Here is a 21,215-nt window from a genome sequence, read left to right on the forward strand (position 1 = left end):
CACTTGGGTTACTGATGACGCGAAATTGGAATGTGAATTGGGTATTAGAGGACACCAAAAAATCCTTGGTAACTTTATTAGATGCAATAGTGGCTTTATCAGCCATAAAATTATCACTAAAAATATCCATTCGGGAGCTGGATCAAATTAGATGAAATTGACAATGTCTGGGAATCGCTTTAAAACTAAGGATGCTAGGGGTGCCCGGGTCGCTCAGTCAGTGAAGCATCGGACTCTTGATCTTGGCTCTGGTCATGATCTCGGGGGTTTGTGTGTTTGAGCCCCGCTTCAGGCTCCTTTGGGCTCCATGCTGACAGTGCGGAGCCTGCTTGGGATTCCCTCTCTCCCTGGCTCTCCGCCTGTCCCCTGCTCGTGCTCGCGCGCTCTATTTCTCAAAAATAAAAAGAAGTAAACTTAAAAAAATTAAAAGTAAGGATGCTAGGTCAAAGTTTTAGTCGTTGCTTTGTCTTAAGAGATGTGATTATCCTTGATTTTTCTCTGAGGTTTGAGACTAAACACAGTATGTATGTGGTACTTTAAGAAGTAAACCTAAGTCAGGAGGGGCTCTTCCCTACCTCTGACCTCTTTAAAGTATACTATATCTGGAAAAGACTGTAAAAAATTCAAGCGTTTCTCTTTGTGACAGCTCTAAGACTGCAGGTGTTGGAGCTTTCCCAAGTGAATCATTTATTTCTTGGATCTTAAAACATTTTTCTTTTCATTTCGGGCATTTTGCCACTTGCAGGGCAAATGTCTGTGGCAAATCTGAAAAACCAAAGTAAAATAAAAACTTAATAAATTCATGTCCCCACCTTCACCCAATGCACGTTTTCAATCTCCTTTTCAGGCTACTTGCTGCCCAATTAACAGTAAATGAGTTTCGAGTTCTTCATTCTCCGAACTTTCAGGATTTTTGGCTCCGTTTCCAATTTTAAAAAATGCATTGGGGACAGTGGCCTGACAACCCACACAAGTTCAATGGGAAATGCACCAAAGGCCTTCGCTGTCATTTAGTTAACTAAGCTTTACAAAGGGCTGCGCATTTTAGAACAATTATCTCATTTAATCTCATTTTATTAATAATCCCACAGGTTCGGTACGGCGACAAGTCCCATTTTACCGACGAGGGCACTGAGTGTTTTAGCCAGGTGACATGTCCAAGTGACACAGCAACTGCACCTCGGGACCCCGTCGCCAGCGGCCCTAATCGCTAGGCAGCACGCTTGTCGCCGACCCCCCCCCCACCCGCAAATTTACCGGAACTCGAGGACCCCTAGCCCCCCACCCAGGTACACGTATCTAAACGGGCGCAACCACGAGCTTCTCTTGCAGCCAGGGGCGTTTTCAGGCATTTGCACCAACCTCATTTGCAAAACCACTCGCCCGGACCCGCGAAAACGGTTCAGGGGTGGGGGAATCCTCTCCCGCTCCGGGCGGCCTCCAATCGCGTTGCTGCATTCAATCCGAGCCGCTCCTGGAGGAGTGAGTCCCGCGCGCGCCACAGCCACCGGGGCGCGCGGGGGCTGCAGCCTTTGTCCGGTGGGGCCCGCAGGGAGCCGGGCGGCGGCGCCCCTAGCCCGATCCACGGGTCCAGGGGACCCGGGGTGGGCCCGGGGACGGGGGTCCCGGGGGTCCCGGGGGGTCCCGGGCGGCTCGGCGCTGCAGCTCCCGCGCGGCTCTCGAACGGCTGACGTGGGGCCCGGTGCATCCAATGGGAAGGCGGCGTCTGGCCACGCCCACCGAGCGCGCAGCCCCGCCGGGGGGCTTTTAAAAGCCCGCGCGGCGGTGCGGGGGCTCCCAGGACCCGCGCGCCACCTCGCCCGCCTCGTCCGCTCCCTGCTGCCGCCGCCGCCGCCACCATGCTCTCCGTCCGCGTCCCGCTCGCCACCATCGTGGACCCGCAGCAGCCGCAGCAGCAGCTTCAGCTCTCGCCCTTGAAGGGGCTCAGCCTGGCGGACAAGGAGAACACGGTGAGGACGCGCGGGCCGGGCCGGGGCGGCGGGGGTCTCCTGGGACGTGGGCATGCCCCCTCACCGCGCGTCTCCCCGCAGCCCCCGGCCCTCAGCGGGAGCCGCGTGCTGGCCAGCAAGACCGCCCGGAGGATCTTCCAGGAGCCCGCCGAGCCGGTGAGTGGGGGTCTGGCCGCCGGCTGGGAAGGGGCCTGTGGGGGCGGGGCGCTGCCGGCAGGGGACGCCAGCCGGCTCTTGGCGCCAAAGCCTCATTGTTTCCTCTGCAGTTTCAAACCCTAGCCCCTCCCCGGCCCGCGCTCCTTTCCCGCCAAAGCATTCCCTCCCTGGCCTGCCGTACACACTTCCGTAGATTTCCTCCTGTCCCTCTGGTACCTCCCGGTTGTGTTCTATGTAAGATACACGTGTGACAGCTGACACTTACACACTGAACCACATGAGCTTGCCGACCACTGGGCGCACTTGGCCTGAAGAAATGGCAATTTCATGTGGGACGCCCTACAATTCGTATTTCCATTACCCCCCTCGCCCGGCAGAAAACTAAGGTGCTTGTCCCCAGCGTGGAGGATGAGCCACTGCTCCGAGAAAACCCTCGTCGCTTTGTCATCTTTCCTATCGAGTACCATGATATTTGGCAGATGTATAAGAAAGCGGAGGCTTCCTTCTGGACAGCCGAAGAGGTAACGAGGATCAGGAACCGGGAGACTTAAGGAAGTTTATGCGTTGCCCCCCAACTCTTGAGGCGGACCCCTGCCCTAGCGGTTATGCCTTGGCTGGAGATATACTTGACTCTTCCTCTGGTTCCTCTTGGGGATGGCTGCCCACCGAGGATGTGAGCTGTTCTCACTGGCAAAGGGAGTTCTGGATGGGAGGGATGTTACCGATCAAGCCGTGTTCGTAGACTCAAAAGGTTTAAGAACCAAGTATATAGGTGAGGCCCCGTGTGTGTAAACCCCTTGTGAAACTTCTCAACTTCAGGTGGATCTTTCCAAGGACATTCAGCACTGGGAGTCCCTGAAGGCGGAGGAGAGATATTTTATATCGCATGTTCTGGCTTTCTTTGCAGCGAGTGATGGCATAGTAAATGAGAACTTGGTGAGTTTCCAAACAACGTCTGATTTCATTCACTTCAAGACTTGAGAGAATGTCCTCCTTCCTCACCTTTAACATTGTCCCGTCCTGATATCATATGTGTTTGTAAGGTCATAGTTCTATTACATGGAGTTTGCTGTTTTATAATATGCTCTGCAGTTGTTTTCTTCCTCATGGGTATCTTTCTCCCCCCTGGTTCTAGAGAAGCTCAAAGACCATGTTAAGTGCTAGGCATGGGTTTACTCCTCGTGGCTGTGGCATTGCTTTTCTTTTTGTGGCTTTGCTCTTCCGATAACTTGATTCCGTGTATGTCTTACTGTGAGTGGATCCTTCCTGCAATGAGTTAGGAAAGAATGAACTGATGAGCGTTCGCAGAAACCCTGTAACACAGGCGTTATCTCTTTTCCTGATTTGTACAATGAGCGTGTGGCATGAAATGTCCAGCGTTACCACAGCACAGTGAAGAAATATTCAAGTAGAAACAAACCTCATAATGGTACAAAGGGAGCGTGATGGATCTGGGGTCCTGGGGCTGAGTGGCTTCTCAAGCTGCACTGTGATGTTTTACCACTAGGTGGAGCGGTTTAGCCAAGAAGTTCAGATTACTGAAGCCCGCTGTTTCTACGGCTTCCAAATTGCCATGGAAAACATCCATTCTGAGATGTATAGTCTCCTCATTGACACTTACATTAAAGATCCCAGAGAGAGGTGAGTATTTGGGTGGAATGCCAACGTGTTTAGGACTCACTTATTGTTACCCTGCTGCAAGTTTTTGAGCTTACGTAGGGATAGACAATGACACTAATGGCTAAGCAGGCAAATCCCTACCTCGCGTGGTCACGTCTGCTCTGAGGAAGAGGCCTAAATTGACGTTAGGAGCCAGTCACTTACAAACAAAGCTAGGCGGTTACTCCGTTTTCTTGTTGGTCATTCAGTCTAAAACCTTTCTTTGAACAAAACCAAACAAAAAACATCCGTAGAGGCTGTGTGCAACGAACTAATTCCTGGGTCTGACGGTTTTGAGTCCTGTGGCAAAGCTGTTAACCTGCGATGTGAAGGAGGTAGAGAGTGTACCCAAGTAGAATGTTACTCTCCTCTTAAGGAGCTAGTAATGCAGTACGGGAAAGAAGACCTAGAAATAGAAGGGAGACGAGTTACATAATGATGTGCAGGCAGTTCACCATTAGGTGAGTTTAGGCACAGAACTGTTTGACCAGAGCGATGGTTAGTTATGGGATCCCAAAGGGGGAGCTTAAGGCCCACCTTACGTTTTGAAGATTGGAGAGGAGGAGAAAGTTAGCAATGGCTGCCTGAGTGCTCTGGGTACTAAGAGCTCAGGAGGGGAGCCTTGTGTGGAGCAGAAGTCTTAAAGCTGAAAAGCAGACTCTTGTAGATTACCAGGGAGAGTGTGAAGAGGGAAGGGGAGTGACGACTTGGTAGGGCTAGCAGGATTGGGGAAACGCTTTGGGGGTAAAAACATTGTGGACAGAAATGAGAAAAGACAGGGGCGCCTGGGTGGCTCAGGCGGTTGGGTGTCTGACTTCCAGCTCAGGTCACTCTCTCGAGGTTAGTGAGTTCGAGCCCCACGCGGGGCTTGCTGCTGTCGGCCTGTCAGCGAAGAGCCCGCTTTGGAGCCTCTCCCTGCCCCTCCCCCACTCGTGCTTTTTAAAAACATAAATAAATGAGAAAAGACAAAGGTAGGCATAACTGGGATGAATAACCAGAAGGGGCAGGATCAGGAAAGTCTGATGGTTAAGCTTCAAAAGCCAGGGAGAGGCAGACCCAGGTCTCCAACAGAGCATGTGGACATGGAGAGAGAGTGAAGGGAGCCCAACCGTCTGATGACCTTGGCTTCAGAAAACAAGGTCACCTGATAAGGAATGGGCTGGGGAATTTGCAGGCTCCCAAGCTGAGCACAGGGATACATTGGAGGCGGAAGAGGCTAATAGAGACCCGAGTAAGTGTGGGGCCAGTCGATTTTCTTTCCTGACCTGGGCTCATCAGTGAGGCATAGAATTCTAGTAGGAAGCAATCTCAGGTTGTTTAGTTTATTGGCTTTAATTGTTTTATTATATCCATATGGCACTTGGGGCCCATATAATTGGCCTGATGTTATAGTCTGGTGGTGGACGGAGTGTCGAGGAAGATAATGGTCAGCATAGCTTAAGTAGTCTTAGCAGTTAAGATTTTATGGCTTTTCACGTTTAAAGATAGGGCCTGTGAACCTTGTCATGACCTGGACTTGATATAATTAAGCTGATAAGTGCTCTTGGTGTAATGGACTAAGGCTTTCGATGTGCGTAGATCTCGGGGCTCCCTGTGAATTAAAGAATACTTAGGTCTGTATTAACAGGAACCAGATGAATGCCGAGATTTTAAAAAACACTGGGGGAAAAGCAAAAACAGTAATGAGAAAACATGTCAGGTTGAGTCTTGATTTGGCCTTCGTTCCCAGTGTTGTTCCCTAGATGTTTGTGATAGGAGATCTTTGCTATAATTGCTGACGCTCTGGGTGCCTACTAGGGAATTTCTCTTCAACGCCATCGAGACGATGCCTTGTGTAAAGAAGAAGGCGGATTGGGCCTTGCGTTGGATTGGCGACAAAGAGTCTACCTACGGTGAGGACCCCTTTGGCCCCACTTACGCCTGAGCTTCATCCTCTGGTGACGGTCACTGGCTTGTGAGCCCTTCCTGTGCACGTGCTCGGTTGCCCACTAGAACTATGTCGATGTTAACTCTTCCGCAGGAGAGCGGGTTGTGGCCTTTGCTGCAGTGGAAGGAATCTTCTTTTCTGGTTCTTTCGCGTCGATATTCTGGCTCAAGAAACGCGGCCTGATGCCTGGCCTCACGTTTTCCAATGAACTTATTAGCAGAGATGAGGTGAGTCTAATACACACAACAGGCTAATCTGCACCCCAAATATCTACAACTCTTGGGTTCCCTTCAGGGAACTCAAGACAACAGATTGCCTTATATCTACATTTAACATGTGAGTTCAGCGATACCTGTATTTGGCAGAGAATGAACACTACTTTCATTTTACTGGAAGGTATTTGTATTCTCAATACATTTATATGTCCGCTGCACTGTAGGTGAGGGGATGTTGTATTATTTTGGCCCGGTAGCCTATCTGTGACCCTAGTGTATTTCGCAGTGGGCTGAGCATCCTGATGAAGTGAGAATCCATTCCGGTCCAGTGTATGTCTTTGAGTGCCATTGGATTAAACTGGAGAGGAAGGTGGAGTATGTCCAGATGTTCTGATTTAAGTCCAGTCTGAAAGGCAAGGGCCATGAACCCTGCCATACTTGGAGCCCAATGAGCAGATCAGACAGCTGATCATGCCTTGTAAGATGCTCTGCCTTCCTGTAGGGGAAGATAGGGATTACTTGGCCTTAGGACTCACAGACTCGATTCACTGGAAACTGCACCACTGGTTTCCTGAGCGTTAGGTCGTAAATCTCAAAACTAGCCTGGCCACTGAGTTTTGCCTTTCCTGCCAGGAACTGTGGCAAAATTAGAGCTCGTAGCCGTGGAAAGAATGCTGTAGAAAGAACGCTTGGAGCAGAAGTCCTGTGCCATCCTCGGCTACCTCACGGAGCAGCAGGGCCGGGACCTGGCCTGCTCTTGCTACCTGGGTAGCAGCATGGAGGGCCTTGCATGCAGATGGGCCCGCCTTGGCATAGGCAGAGCAGATGGCCGTTGGATTCTTCTTCCCTTTTTTTGACGGTTAAAGTGCTTGTAGTATGGGAAGATGTACAAGGGGAATGCAGAAAAGGGTAAAGCCGTTTCCTGTTGCATGTTAATGATAAAGGTCTGGCGCTACAGTGACACTAAACCTTTTTTTCCTAGGGTCTACACTGTGACTTTGCCTGCCTGATGTTCAGACACCTGGTCCACAAACCCTCAGAGCAGAGAGTGAAGGAAATTATTGTCAATGCCGTTAGGATAGAACAGGTGGGTTTGGCATCAGGGTCTCTTCGTGCCTGCTAGAAGATGTCTGTATTTGTGCTACTATCTTACTGAGAAGCTCTGTTTTGGTCCCTAGGAATTCCTCACGGAGGCCTTGCCAGTGAAACTAATTGGGATGAATTGCACTTTAATGAAGCAGTATATTGAATTCGTGGCAGACAGACTTATGCTGGAGCTAGGTTTTGGCAAGGTACAGTATTGTTTATAGCCTTCTGGTTCTCCCGGAAACTGGTGTTCCGTATTCAAATTTTGCTGTGGACCTTTTCAGGTTTTCAGAGTAGAAAATCCATTTGACTTTATGGAGAATATTTCACTGGAAGGGAAGACTAACTTCTTTGAGAAGAGAGTAGGCGAGTATCAGAGGATGGGAGTGATGTCAAGTCCAACAGAGAATTCTTTTACCTTGGATGCTGACTTCTAAGTGAACGAAGATGTGCTCTTATGTTGCTGATTCCTCCCCCTCCAACCCTTCTCATCAAAAAAAAAAAAAAAAAAAAAAAAAATCAGCTACTTGAAGTGAATCAACTAGCTACACTATGAATCACCAATAGTGTTCATGAATAGTATTGTTAAAACTGTGTAGCTACCTCGTACGCAAGCCTGTTGATTAGTGATGCTAGTTGTCTCCCCTAGAAAGAAGCATGGAAAAAAGCTACTTGGGTTCTTAGGAAAGAGCTTGGCCGTGTTGGGCTTTTGCAAGCACCCTGGCTGTCCGTGACTTCGTGGCTCTTAGCAATCATGGCTCAAGGTGTGGGGACTCTCTGAGTCTGACCCGGCAGGATTGAACAGTTGCTACAAGGCCCTTGGGAGGGGGTCAGCCTTGGTGCTTCAAAGCAGATTTTAAAGTTTACTTACTGCTTTGTATATAAAATTGGCACTTTACACACAAACCTATTTTGTACTGTTGAGGTAAAGGCCTGATTTGACCTAACTTGGTTTCTAGACCAAACGCAGAGCATTCTGTCGACCACTAATGGGAGCCAGTTCGGGATTTACTAGGTGACCCACGTCTGCCAAACCTGTGCAAGTCGAGCATGTTATTTCTACTCTTTATTTTCTTTAATGACTTGAGGTGCTTTGTGATCAGCTTTAAAGTCAGTCCTGCACATACCGCTGGGTATTAGCCAGTTGGTGTCCCAAAGAAGGCAGGTTGCGTTTTGTATAAATACAGGTCAGGTCGAGTATGGTGGGATCAGAGGGGACAGGAGCTTCCAACTTAAATCATCAAGGATTAGAATGTGATGTGAGTGGGCTGCTGGTCACATGGGGGTGCAGGAGGAGCAGTTTCTGTCTATTTCTCAAACCGTATTTCCCCCAACTTTGAGTTCTGGTGAAAGACCCTTAGGTCCTTAGCTATAGGATCGGAGGTAGCACCGTACGTTGAGTCGTCAAACGATCCTGGAACAAAATGACCCACTTGAGGTCTTACTCCAGTTAAGTGGCCAAAACCAGGACTGAAATTGGCTCCCTGAAAAGTTGGGGCATTTATTCTGATTTGCTTTCATGTGTAAGTAGGTACCGTTGACTTCATCCTTTAATATTTGCTACATGCTTTTTAAATTAGGAAATGTCATTTTGCTGTATATGCCCGATGTATCTGTGGTTCATGTTTTGAAATAATTGCCCGGCACCGCGGTTCATGATCGAAGTGGATATTGTTCAGTGCACTTACTTCACTTCAGTGCCTGCCTAAATCTGAGCATTGCCTTGTCGGATTCCTGACCTTCAGGAGAAAACTAGAGTTGCGTGAGCTATAAATACATGTTCTATTCACATATTAATTTTAGAATGAAGTACAGAATAATATACCTAATAAGGCTAGTTTGAGGCAACCTGCCTTCGTTACCCCTGTCCCCCAAGCCCCCCCCCAAAAAAGGAGAAAACCGGCCAAGATGCTACATGGAACGTGAAGGAGGATACGCACCAATCCTTCGGCCACGTTTGTTACCGTTGTATTGTGTTGGCTGATCCCTGGCCCTGTTCCCTTGTCTGTTTTCTTCATTTATTGTATAAATTGTCAAATAGTTGATTTAAGCACTTCTGTAAGAGGGGCTTCCTGTCTTTTAAATTATTGTTACCTAAAGTCGATCCAGATTGTGTGGTTTTTACACTTGTGCAACACAGAGGTGAATAAACATTTTGCCCCGCATGTCAGGTGCATGCAGTTGGAAGCTGGAAGCGGGTTTTAGGATTCTGCCTCCTTTAGCGTGCAATGTAAGAATTTCTGCCAGCTCAGATTCAGTTTCCTGATCTGTTTAAAGGGAAACTGGTGTTAGCCTAAAGCACTTAGAAGTCTCAAAATTGAATGCTGCACAGGTGTGCTGCACTGTTCTCGCATCTGTTCCTTGATAAGATTTGCATTTCAGTTTAGGCAGAAAAAACCGGGATTTTTTTTTTCTTTTTTCATGAAGGCTTAGGAGTTCATTTGCTTTTCATCCCATTTTGGGGAGGGGACTTTCCTAATGCCTGTTCTGGCACAAGGTCTCTAGGAAACGGGTCTGCCTGAAAGGTGACGGTCAAAAGCATCAACGACACTGCACGCGGAGTTTGTAAGCCAGGACTGACTGGGTTTAATTTCCCAGCAACCCTAAGTGAACCACTTCTCGGCCTCAGTTTTCCCATCTGCTAAACAACAGGCGGTGGGACCAGAAGGGCCTAACGATCTCCACAGCTTTGTGCTTCCTCGTCTCATCAACTTGACCTGCATGGACTTCTTTGTAGTCTTGGGTTGGTCCCTCTGTCCATAAATGGCCTTGCCGGGCCTGCCTTCTTAAAGCGTCTTTGAAATCGTGACCTGTGTCTGCCACTTTAACCCAGCAGGTAGAGGTGGGCAGGGGGTCTGGCCCGCCCTGCGCAGCTTACCTTTATTCTCCAGCAAGAAGCCGATGCGCAAGTGAATCTGAATGTTAGTGCTGTGGTCGCGGAACCAGGGCAGGGAAGGAGCAGCAGAGCTTGAGGTGGATGAGCACTTAGGAGAGGCGTGTGGAGGGGGTGACCTTGTTTCTCTGGAGGAGGAAGGGATGGGAGACTTCCGCGGAGAAGGCACATCCAGGTCCTTGCCCGTCCCCCTGTCTCAGCATGAGGCCTCCAAGGATCAGGCCCTGGAGAAATTGAGTGGAGCATTTGGTGTGGGTAGTGTCTTGGGGGCAGGCATGTTCTGTGTCTTAGAGGAACGTGATCTTTGCCCTTTCCACCCGAGGGGCACTCGGAATGTCATTTGACTTGTCAGGTTGGTGGCAGGTCCACTGTGGGTGTTTGGGGCAGCCACGCTCTCGGGACCAACTCCAAATAGCTTCCCTGTGGGTCACCTACAGTCACACTTGCACCTGCCGTCCCACCTATGCCAGCTACCTTCTCTAGAACAGACCCATAGAGGGTCTGCATCAGTTAAGTGCAGTCGGGCCACTGAGTCAGAATTGCCCACCCTGGCCTGTGATCCAGCCTGAGCCCTGGCTCCTGACATAGCTGGAGCTGGACGGGTATCTAACGCCACGCGGCCAGGGAGCTGACTGGCTGTGTGTCCTGTTGAGGGTGAATAGCTCTGCCAGTGTTGGTCCAGAGATCCAGATAATGGTTTAGTTCTGCATAGTAATACAGTCCTGGCTCCCTGGGGTGTGGCTGTAGCTTTGAGGGAGCAGGATTGTATGGCGTGGCTTTGTGGCTTTTGTCGGCCTAGGGAAAGCTAATAGGCCCCCCAGCCCCACCCCACTTCTGTGGAGGAGGGTACCCTCCCGGTGTACTCCGGGCACTTGAAAAAGAGAACGATCAGTGACGGCCCTTGTCGTTCCTGGGAGGGGATTCTGGACACCAGGATGTTTTACGACGAGAATGGCTGACCCCGCTGCCGGATGAAAGGTTCGGGGACCACAGTCCCCTTGGCCTGGCTCTAAGGACTGGAGTGGTTCCAGCAAGAGAGCAGACGGAGGTGATCTGAACACCCTCCGGGCTTCAAACACACCGGTGATCACAAGAGTTAAGTGGGTAATGACTTGCTAAGAAAGGGGAATTTTCAGATGCTGGGAACAGAGATGGACTGGGGAAGCTCGGGCTTATCAGAGTGCTGGGGGTGGTTATTAGTCCCTTAGAGAAACTGGGGGGTGAGGGACCAAAGACCACCCCCCTTCCCAGATTTGTAGGGAAGGGACTGACCAGTAGTACAGAAACTGCCATCAAGCCAGGACCACAGTGAGATGGGGCTAGGAAATCATCCCACTGGCATTGGGGGAGAGGGTGAGGGTGCTTATCTTTCTGGACTCCCCCAAATCAAAATCCTAGGCCTGCACCTCTCACGGGTTTGTGATCTAGGAACATCCATAACCCCAGCCTGGGTGCCTGTGATTCCCACAGACGGTGTTCACCATTTTTAGGTTACAAAACAAACAGGAGGAAGCCACATGATTGTAGGAACAACAGGTAAAAACCCAAGAACTTCCAGTTAACAGAATGATAGATCTAATGGGTTCAGAGGGAAAAAAATGAAAGCCCAAAGAATGGAGTATTCTAAATGTTTTTTTTTTTTTTTTTTTTTTTAATTTTTTTTTTTATTTTTGAGACAGAGAGAGACAGAGCATGAATGGGGGAGGGGCAGAGAGAGAGGGAGACACAGAATCGGAAACAGGCTCCAGGCTCCGAGCCATCAGCCCAGAGCCTGACGCGGGGCTCAAACTCACGGACCGTGAGATCGTGACCTGGCTGAAGTCGGACGCTTAACCGACTGCGCCACCCAGGCGCCCCAAGAATGGAGTATTCTAAAGAAAGAGATTAAAAAAAGAAACTTGCTACGATTTCTAGACATAACCTAACAAAACTACTGGAATTAAGTCTTGGAGCTTAAAAAAAAAAGATGCTTAGTAAGAGGGAACACAACTGAGGGTGCATGGGTGACAGGAGAGAAACGGGGAATTCTCTAGAAGTAGATGGGGGGGGGGGAGATGTGGAGGGTGGAAGGGGGTGCATGTTATTTCTAAAGGAGATAGATGTTCATGAGGGGCTGGGTGGCTAATGTTTAAAGAGGTGATGACTGATAGTTTCCTAGAAGCGACTCGATCAGAAAGTGCAAGGAATCCCAAGTCCAGTAAATGAAAATAAATCCATACTTAGACTCACCTGTAGTGAGTCTGTGCAGCATATCGACAAAGGTCATTAACGTTTACAGGAACGGTAGTTCTATAAAGGAGCAACCATTAAGCAGAAATTTGCAACAGTGCTACAGTCGAAGCCAAAGATTATGGAACCAAATCTTTTCAATGCGGAGAAAATAATGAAAACCTATTCAGAAGAAGGGAGACTTCAGCCAGAGTTCGTGCATCCCCCTCTTCAAAAGAAAAGTGAAGAATGCCCTTTAGGGAGGAAATGGTACCCAAAGGAAGGATGGTGAGCATAGGAATTGGTCAGCCTGTAGTAAGTCTAAGCACGGATAAAATCAGGGGCACCCAGAACACTGGACCACGTGGCAGGGGCGACACTGGGGGAAGGTCCTTGTGCTAAAAATAAGAAGCTGGTGACGCAGGTTCCCCAGACACCTGAAGAATCTGCAGTTCTGCTGGCAAGATGAGGACAACCTGAAAGAACCCACCAGAGTCACAGGGAGGCAGCGTAGGGGCGTGGGACACGTGATCAGTCTAACAGGCAGAAAAGATGAGAAAAGCAAAGCGTGGTGAGTGGAAACCACCTTGAGATCCGTGAACAAATGCAGGCAGACCGCCCTAGCCAATTGAAATCACAGGAGCTCAAGACTCCACGAGAATCCATTTCCAAAACTTACATAATGCAGAAGGGTGGATGGGGAAAAGCCTTGGGCTGAACTGTTAACAAGAGAAAAGGGCAAAAAGGCTTCCTGCAAATAGAAGTTCATGCCTGAAGGATGATCTGGGGAGACGCGGTTGTAATTCCGCACTTGACCGCGTGGCCTCCCTGTCCGCAGTGCCTTTGGGCATTGACTTCTCCTTCCTCCCAGGGCCTCATGGAGGCTGGACGTGGTGGCCAAAGGGGGAATGTCTTGCGGTTCTGACCTAACCCTCCTTAGTCACTGTCCCGCTTTTTTAATCCTCACCTGGGATTGTCTGCATCGTCCCTGTTTCAGAGTCCTCTGAGTGTACCTGCAGGGGGTTGGAGGTTCACGCCCGGAGCACAGCCTTTATCGACTGTCTCCAGCAGGTGCAATTCACTTTCCTACCAGAGAGAAGGTGCCTGGTCCTCCCATGTCCCGGCAGGGCCACAGGCTGGGGTCCTGGGTCCAGCATGGGCTCGGCAGGTGTAACCTAACGGATCACAACCTGAAGGGCACGATGCACACAATTTGTCCCCACTAAGGGGATGAACCAGGGGTCGGGGCCTGGATGGTGACAGATGGCAAGACTTGCTGAGTGGGGATGTCAGGTCCTCCTAGTTTGGGGAGGGCAGAGCCTTGGGGGCGTGGCCTGACCTGAGAGATTATAGGACCTGCGCCGAGACCACCTGTGACCCAGAGAAGGCCTTTCTTTCTATACTCTGAACTGGATGGAGGTGGTGGGAGGGCTGCTGTCTCTCTTGGTGTTGGCAAGATGCTTCAGGAGAGGGCAGGGCCTTGGGAAGCCTCGTTTTCCCTCAGAGGCCACTGACTGACCTCTTCTGCTCACTATCAAAAGCCCTCTGACAGCCCCTGCGGGTTCTCCCGGCCGGAGGCTTAGGGCTTGGGTTAAGTTTGGGGGCGGGGGAGGCCGTTTTTACCCTTGGCTTTGGGAGTTGAGGGTGCAAAGGGTGTGGGGCTGCTGCAGCCTCCTCGCGGCCAGGAAGGCAGGCCCTGTTGAGAGAGGAGCCCAGACTCGGGAGAGGAGAGCTGATCTGCAGGGGGCTTCAGAGAAGACGGGGTCTTCAGGACCTTGTTCGTTTTCTGAATCCAGCCGCGCCCGAGTTCCACTCCCCAGGATTTTCACCTAAGTAAGCCAATAAATTCCTAAGAGCATCAGGATGTTTGTGCCACATGCGACGAAGTTCTACCTGGACGGCACCCACAGTCGTGAATTCATTTGGTCCACAGCCACCCTGGGGGCGTGGGGGCCCCCCACATCACAGATGTGTCCAAGAGGTTCAGGGAGGTCGTGGGCCTTGCTGAGGACCGCAGGTAGATAAACAGCGGCCAGTCAGGGACTCAGGTGTCCCGGTTCCATGGCATGCAAACTTTTCTGAGAACAGGCACCCCAGGCCTCTACTCTGGTCCCGAGGAAAGTGCTTCTGGCTCCCTACCTGTTCTGCCTGTGTGCCCTGCTCTGCTTTGCCCCTGACACTGGTCAGGTGGCCTGTCTGGGCAGGAGTCTCCTCTATTCTCACTGGCCCAGGCTTTGGACCCAGGGAACCATGCCCAACTTGCTTCTGCCTAAGACCCCCCAATGGCATGGTGGGCCTGGGGAGCCTCCACTGCCCTAGGAAGGCTGAGGAGAGGGTCACGCGCTCCCACGGGAATTGGAATCTCAGGCTTAGTAAGGAGGTGGGAAGCAATAACGAGTCTGGCAGGTGGAACACAGGAAGGTTCCAGCTGTTTCCAGAAGGATCCTGGGGACCGGCCGCCTGTGCGAGGTCTTGCACCGGGCCTCCCCTCCACCTGGGGGCGGACAGCCTCTCCTGCGGGGACCCAGGACATGCTCTGCCAGGTTTGCTTTGGAAGGTGTGCAAATAGGTGCCCTGCCTGGGACTGGCGTGGCCTCCCCTGGGCCGATCTGGGTTTCGGTTGCTGAACTGCATTTCCACACCCCAGCGGGCCTGTTCGTTTCCGTTGGTGCAGGGACGGTGGCAAAAAAGGCTGGCTTTAGAAATTGTCACCGTGAGGGGCGACCGGCTGGCTCAGTCGGAAGAGCGTGCACCTCTTGATCTCACGGTTGTGGGTTCAAGCCCAACGTTGGTTGTAGAGATTAATTTTAAAAAATGCCATTGTAGGAATCAGGTGACTAATGCCTAGCGTATTTTTTGAAACAGCTTTATTGAGGTATAATTACAGACCATCCAGTTCACCTATTTAAAGCCAAACTTCGTTGGCTTTTAGTGCATTCAGAGATGTGTCACCATCACCACGATCAACTTTAGAACATTTTCCTGCCTTCAAAAAGAGGCCCTCCCCCCATTAGCAAGTTCCTCCCCGGCCCCCCTCCCTCCCAGCCCCTGGCGACACTGATTGCAAGTTCTATCTCTGCGGGTTTGATTGGGCTCATTTTTGAGATACTCAATGAAGAGAAGTTATTCACGGAAGAGGCGCTGGATTTTATTTCTTAAATAACTTTTTTTTTAATGTTTATTTATTTTTGAGACAATGCAAGAGACAGAGTGCAAACAGTGGAGGGGCAGACAGAGGGAGACACAGAATCCAAAGCAGGCTCCAAGCTGTCAGCCCAGAGCCCGAGGCGGGGCTCGAACTCACGAACCGTGAGATCATGACCTGAGCCGAAGTCGGACGCTTAACCGACAGAGCCACTCAGGCACCCCGTTATTTCTGAGAGATCATTTAGAATGTTAGAGGCAACAAAGAGGTGATGGGTCTATTTGGCAGGGAGAAACTTGATTTATATTTCAGAAAGCCCTTTTTTCCCTGGGCCTATTAGAAAAAAAATTTGCATTCAAAAAGATTCATGATGTTGCCTGGAAATGGTCTTTGCAGCTGAATCGGAGAGGCTGCCCCCGGCTGGCTGACCTTCCTTTCTTCACCCTCGATCATTAAACATTAACTTAGCCTCTCTCCTCCTTCTGTCCCCGGCCCTGTGCTGGGGGGGTGAGGTGTGTGGGGGAGAACAGACAGAAGGTCGGGGGTCAGAAAACTGGGCCCAGGAACCAGGTCTGGTCCACTGCCTGTTTTTGTACAGACCCTGAGCTAAGAATTTTTAAAGATATACTGAAATAGTATTTCGTGACATGTTTCAATGATACGAAGCCACATTTCAGCGCTCATAGATGGTTTTGCCGGGACACGGCCACACTCCCGTCTGCCTGTCCAAGGCTGCTTTCATGCTGCTGTGGCAGAATGGAAATGCTGCCACAGAGACCGTATTTAGGTAGAGCTAAAATATTTAAAAAAAAAAAAATTTTTTTTTAACATTTATTTATTATTGAGAGACAGAGGGAGGCAGAGCAGGAGCATGGGAGGGGCAGAGAGAGGAAGAGACCCAGATTCCAAAGCAGGCTCCAGGCTCCGAGCTGTCAGCCCAGAGGGATGACAATTTTAGGGGGACATAATTCAGCTCATAACACTGAGCTAGTGGTTAGTTACAACAGCCATTATTACAAAGTAAACGACGTAAGCTCAACATTCGTAAAGTATATTAAAGAGAAATATAGTAACGACTTAAACTCTGTCTTAACCATGTTACTGTTCCCGGGGCTCCTGAGGCTGGTGACGCCTGTCGCCTGTCGTGTCTCCGTGGTGCGAATAACTATATAACGGTGTATTGCTGAGCGTGTGGTGCTCAGAATCCGCTTTGGTGGGAGTACTGACACCATGGGGATTAGTAAATGCTACAATCCAGGGTCCTTTTCTGGAGAGCTGGCTGTTGAACATTTACCCACACCACTGGCGCAGGGCGCTAGGTGCTGAGAAGGTCAGCCTGGGCCCTGTGGGGTACGGAGAGGGATGCCAGGCCTTGGGGAGGCTGTACTTGACCTGATACCTGGGGCGCCATGGTGGGGGGGAGCCTCTACTTGACCTGGTGGCGGTGGGGAGCCACGGAAGGGCTGGGAGCTGGCGGGGGAGGGGCGGGTGGTGCGTGAGCTACTGGCTGGCAGTGGGTTTGTATTTGTGCCTGTGTGTGGAGTGTGCATGCAAGGCTCTGTGTCCTCTGCAGGTGGAAGGTCCTCCACGAATGCTCGCTGAATGGCCGGCTCATTTTGAAAAATTTTAGAAAATATTTTATCTATTTTTGAGAGGGAGACAGAGTGGGAGCGGGGGAGGGGCAGAGAGAAAGGAAGACCCAGAATCCGAAGCGGGCTCCAGGCTCTGAGCTGTCAGCACAGAGCCCGACACGGGGCTCGAACTCACAAACCACGAGATCACGACCCAAACCGCCCGCAGTCGGCCGCTCAACCGACTGAGCCCCCCACCCCACCCCCTGCGTGCCCCTCATTTTGAAATTTCTAAAAGGGGATTCAGCTTCCCATCTCCAGTGAGAGTTAGGGCTGGGAGTAATCTGAATGCCGAGCAGAAGGGCCATGGGTGAGCGAATTATGTAGTCTCTCCCCGGTCCCCCCGAGGAGGGCTGAGCAGTCGTTATAAAGGGTAGATACGGATGGTGGGGAGCTGCTTACGGGACGATGGCGAAGGAAAATAGCAGACGGTAAATTATTTGCGTCCCGTGGTTACAATGGCATAAAAATATGTGTACATATGGATAAAGACAGGAGGTACCGCAAATGGAGAAGTGAAAACAGTTGTCTCAGGGAGGCGGGAGTGACAGCAGTTTTTCCTTCGGTTCTGTTTCCCTGTTTCAATTTTCCCCTAATAAATATCGGAGAGCGGTTGCTGCCACAAGGCAGTGGCTTCCCTGGGGCCGATGCTGCTGCCTCCTCTCCCCGCGCCTGGAGGGCTGGGCCGGCCCTCGACGTGTCACCACCACCACTGCAAGTGCCCTGGGCTTGTGGGCGGCATCATGCAGACGTCATGGCCACTTGAGGGGGCCGTGCCGGTGATCCGTGGGTGCCCACTCCTCCGGGTTGCCTCTGGAGGCTTGGGGGACCACTGGGCACCGGGAGCCGGTTGTCTCTGTCCGCAGTGGCCGGCCGGGGAGTGGGGGGCGCCATCCTGGTGCCCCCTTTCAGTTCAGGAAACCTTGGGCTTTGGAGCCCAGTGGACCCAGCTGGGTCCCGCTCTGCTGCTTCTGGGACAGTCCCCTGGGCCCAGGGGTTAGGTCTGCAGGCGGACGGTGCCCACCCAGCCAAGCTCAGTTACGCGGGTCTTGGGGCTCTCCTGGGATGACGTCTCTTATACGAATGTGGCCTCTCCAGGGAGGCTCTCCACCCCGTGGGCACGACCCGCGTTCTCCTTTTGCGTTGCCGGTTACTGCCACGGAGGCCTCAGTAGACCCTCTGGCTGTAGAGGGCACCGGCTTGTGTCTGAATGGAGGGAGCCTGCTGACTGAGGCCTGGTCTTACAGTGAAGACAGCATGCGATTAAGGGTCCTATGTCCCAAGGTCACACCGAGGAGGGTGCCGCTTGGGTCTGGGAGGGAGAGGGTAGAGCCCAGGGGGAGGAACCCCCGACCTGTTCTTGCTGGGAAGGAAAGAGGGGAGGGGCGGGTAGGAGCGCTGCTGTTCCAGGGCCAGAAACAGTAGCACAAACAAGACCGAACGGTCGGGAGGAGGGTGAGGCGTGGGGTCGGGGACACCAGGAACTGACACCCGTTTGCTGAAAGCCTTACACGTGTCCGCTCTGCTCAGGTGCCGGGAGACAAGCACAAGGCGGAGGAAGCCCAGGCCCTCGCGGAGATGGCGCACTGGCGGGCGACGTGGAAAACCAGCCAACTAACCGCCGTGCGGTAAGTCACGGGAAGGAAATGGAAGTAAGCAGGAGGGGGATGGGTAAAGGGCTCATGCTCTTTCATGTGGGTAGTCGAGGAAGGGCTCTGAAGGACGGGAGGAGGAAGTGGGGACAGACCACACGGTTGGCAAGGAAAGCTTGTTTTAGGTGTTGGCAACGCAAGTGCAAAGGTCCTGTGGCAGGGATGGTTTTGATTTGTGGGGTCAGAGCACAGCGAGACACGAGGGTGGGTTCGGGCCCTCCTGTCGGCACAGGAGGTGAGGGACAGGTGGCACGCCGGCCGCGACAGCTGACGGGATTAGGTCGGGAGTTGCCTGTGTGTGAGAGAGGGGTCAGAGGCTCCAGGGGTCCTGGAAGGATGAGTTGTGCGACTGAGATGGGGAAGCGTGAGAAGCGGGGCAGCGAGGAGGGGCCCAGAGGCCGTCCGGGCAGGTGTCCTTCCAGACGCCTGCCGGGTGCGTCGGCACGTGCTGGACGGGCTGGTGAGGACGTGGGACCGGAGCTCGAGGAAGAGGCCGGCGCTGGAGACGGCACTTGGGAGCCTGATGTGTAGGTGGTGTTTGAGGTTGTGGAGGGGTGAGTACAGACCGGAGAGGGAAGTTTCCGGCAAAGGAGCAGCGCTGGGGTGGGAGTTGGGGGGGAGGCTGGGACCAGTCACAGGCCTGCACTCTGCCCACCTGGGCTGCTTTGCCTGTTCTTGATGTTTGTGGGTGCCCCACCCCCCACTTCTCCCAGGGGGCAGTGGCGAATCTGTCCCCCTCCCCGGGGCGCCCCTGTCCCTACCTGGTTCCAGGCCCGGTTCCTGCAGGTCCTGGGAAGCAACCCCGCTTCCCTGCCCCCCCCCACCCCCCGCAGCATCCCCGTGGCTCCGCGATCCCACACCTACCTCCCGCTCAGGCCTCTCCTTCCCAGTCTTTGCTCCCCCTCTCCTCTCTGCCCCTGTAGGGTTTTCTCTTGGAGCCTCTTCACACCCGTCTATGGAATTGCAACTCTCTCCTCAATGTAGGTTTTGAGTTCCAGACCGAACATTCAACTAGACAGGCATCTCCACTTGGGCGCCCCACTTGGGGACGCTGCCCCCGAACTGCACCCCTGATACGCTGGTCGTCTGTTTCCTCAGTGAATGCCCCCAGGAGCTAGGTCCTAAATCCTGGATGGGCTCTGCTATTCCCCACGTGGCCGGGAGGGGGCGCCTCGCACCCTCCCTTCTGCCTCATGGCCCCCACCCCCACCCCAGCACCACCTGCGGATCCACTCCCAGATGGCGCTCGGGCGCAGTCCCACGGCCACCTCCTGGGTTACCGCCACGCTCACGGTCAGCCTGCCGCCTCCCGCTCTGCCTTCCTCCGGTCCGTTATCCGCACAGCCTCCAGAACGATCTCTCAGAAAGTAAATCAAGCGGGGCCACCGTGTTGCTAAAGCCCCCGGGGCGCCCCCAGTCCTCCAGATAAAGCCACAGCCCTCATCCTGCACCAGTCCAGGTGCCTCGCTGGCTTCACCTTGACCCTCACCGGGCTTCAGGGCTTCAAACACATCGCTTCTGCCGCTTCCCTGCCCTTGCCTGCACCTTGCTACCTGTCCAACTCGTCTCATTCCGGAGACCACTTTACCTGGGTACCTCCCCAGGCCCGGAGGGGTGGGCTTAGGGGTCTTCTCTGTGCTCCCGTGGCCCGCAGCAGCATCTGCTCTGAGGGTTTATCATGCAGAATTACACCTGTCCGCCGCTTTTCTGACCCTTCCCCCCGCCCCCCAGGTTGTGAGTCCCCTGAGGTCAAGGACGCGGTCTGCTGCCCCCACGGTATCTTCAGCTGGCCTCTGACTCGGGCACGGTGCTCTAGATTCTCTCAATAAACATCTATTCAGGGGCGCCTGGGTGGCGCAGTCGGTTAAGCGTCCGACTTCAGCCAGGTCACGATCTCGCGGTCCGTGAGTTCGAGCCCCGCGTCGGGCTCTGGGCTGATGGCCCGGAGCCTGGAGCCTGTTTCCGATTCTGTGTCTCCCTCTCTCTCTCTGCCCCTCCCCCGTTCATGCTCTGTCTCTCTCTGTCCCAAAAATAAATTAAAAAAAAAACGTTGAAAAAAAATAAATAAATAAACATCTATTCAATGAGCGAGTGACTAAGCGAGTGAATGAATGAACGAGAGAATGAATGAATGAGGGAATTCAGGAGCAAGTGAGTGAGTGGGGGAGAGGCTGCGGTCTCTGACACGGTAGCAGAAGGGTCACAAGAGTGAGGGTTTAATGAGATAACGCTCTGGAGCCTCTGGCCCCTGAGGGGGTGGTTGGTAAATGGGGCTCACTCCCCGCTCCTCCTCCTGTCCCCTGTCCTGGCTAACCTGCGAGTGGCTGCCGATGCTAAGTGACCATTCTGTCCATCCTGCCGCTGTTGCCCCTTCGCAGGGCGTTCTGGAGACGGTCCCATCACCCGCGGCTTCAGGCCCTCGGGGCCTGAAGCCCAGACTGAAGGCAGAATCCTCCTGCACACCAGCTCTTCCAGCCCCCGCTGGCCCCCGGCCCTGGGCTGGGTTGTGCTGTCGTCCATGGACTTGGAGCGGCCAGAGACGGCAGCCAGCTCCCAGGGCATCTCCTCGGGTGCTCCCAAGGTCAGAGACTCAGTCTCGCATCGACTTGCTAAGGCACGATTGCTTTCTTTGTCAATTTTCTTTGGGACCTGTGCTTGTCCGGATGTTTACGT

The 21,215-nt window shown here is 52.6% G+C and overlaps 1 protein-coding gene across 1 annotated transcript; it reads left to right on the forward strand.

Annotated features, from left to right (window-relative positions):
- The first annotated feature begins 1,823 nt into the window (after positions 1 to 1,823).
- On the forward strand, positions 1,824 to 9,178 carry RRM2 (ribonucleotide reductase regulatory subunit M2). The gene is made up of 10 exons (XM_058682524.1): positions 1,824 to 1,970; positions 2,052 to 2,126; positions 2,504 to 2,647; positions 2,946 to 3,062; positions 3,634 to 3,767; positions 5,583 to 5,677; positions 5,806 to 5,939; positions 6,910 to 7,014; positions 7,106 to 7,219; positions 7,298 to 9,178. Exons 1-10 carry the CDS (start codon positions 1,860 to 1,862, stop codon positions 7,448 to 7,450), a joined length of 1,182 nt encoding a protein of 393 aa, XP_058538507.1. The 5' UTR covers positions 1,824 to 1,859; the 3' UTR covers positions 7,451 to 9,178.
- Positions 9,179 to 21,215: the final 12,037 nt, after the last annotated feature.

Source organism: Neofelis nebulosa, chromosome 9 (assembly GCF_028018385.1).
Source record: "Neofelis nebulosa isolate mNeoNeb1 chromosome 9, mNeoNeb1.pri, whole genome shotgun sequence".
NCBI lineage: Eukaryota > Metazoa > Chordata > Mammalia > Carnivora > Felidae > Neofelis > Neofelis nebulosa.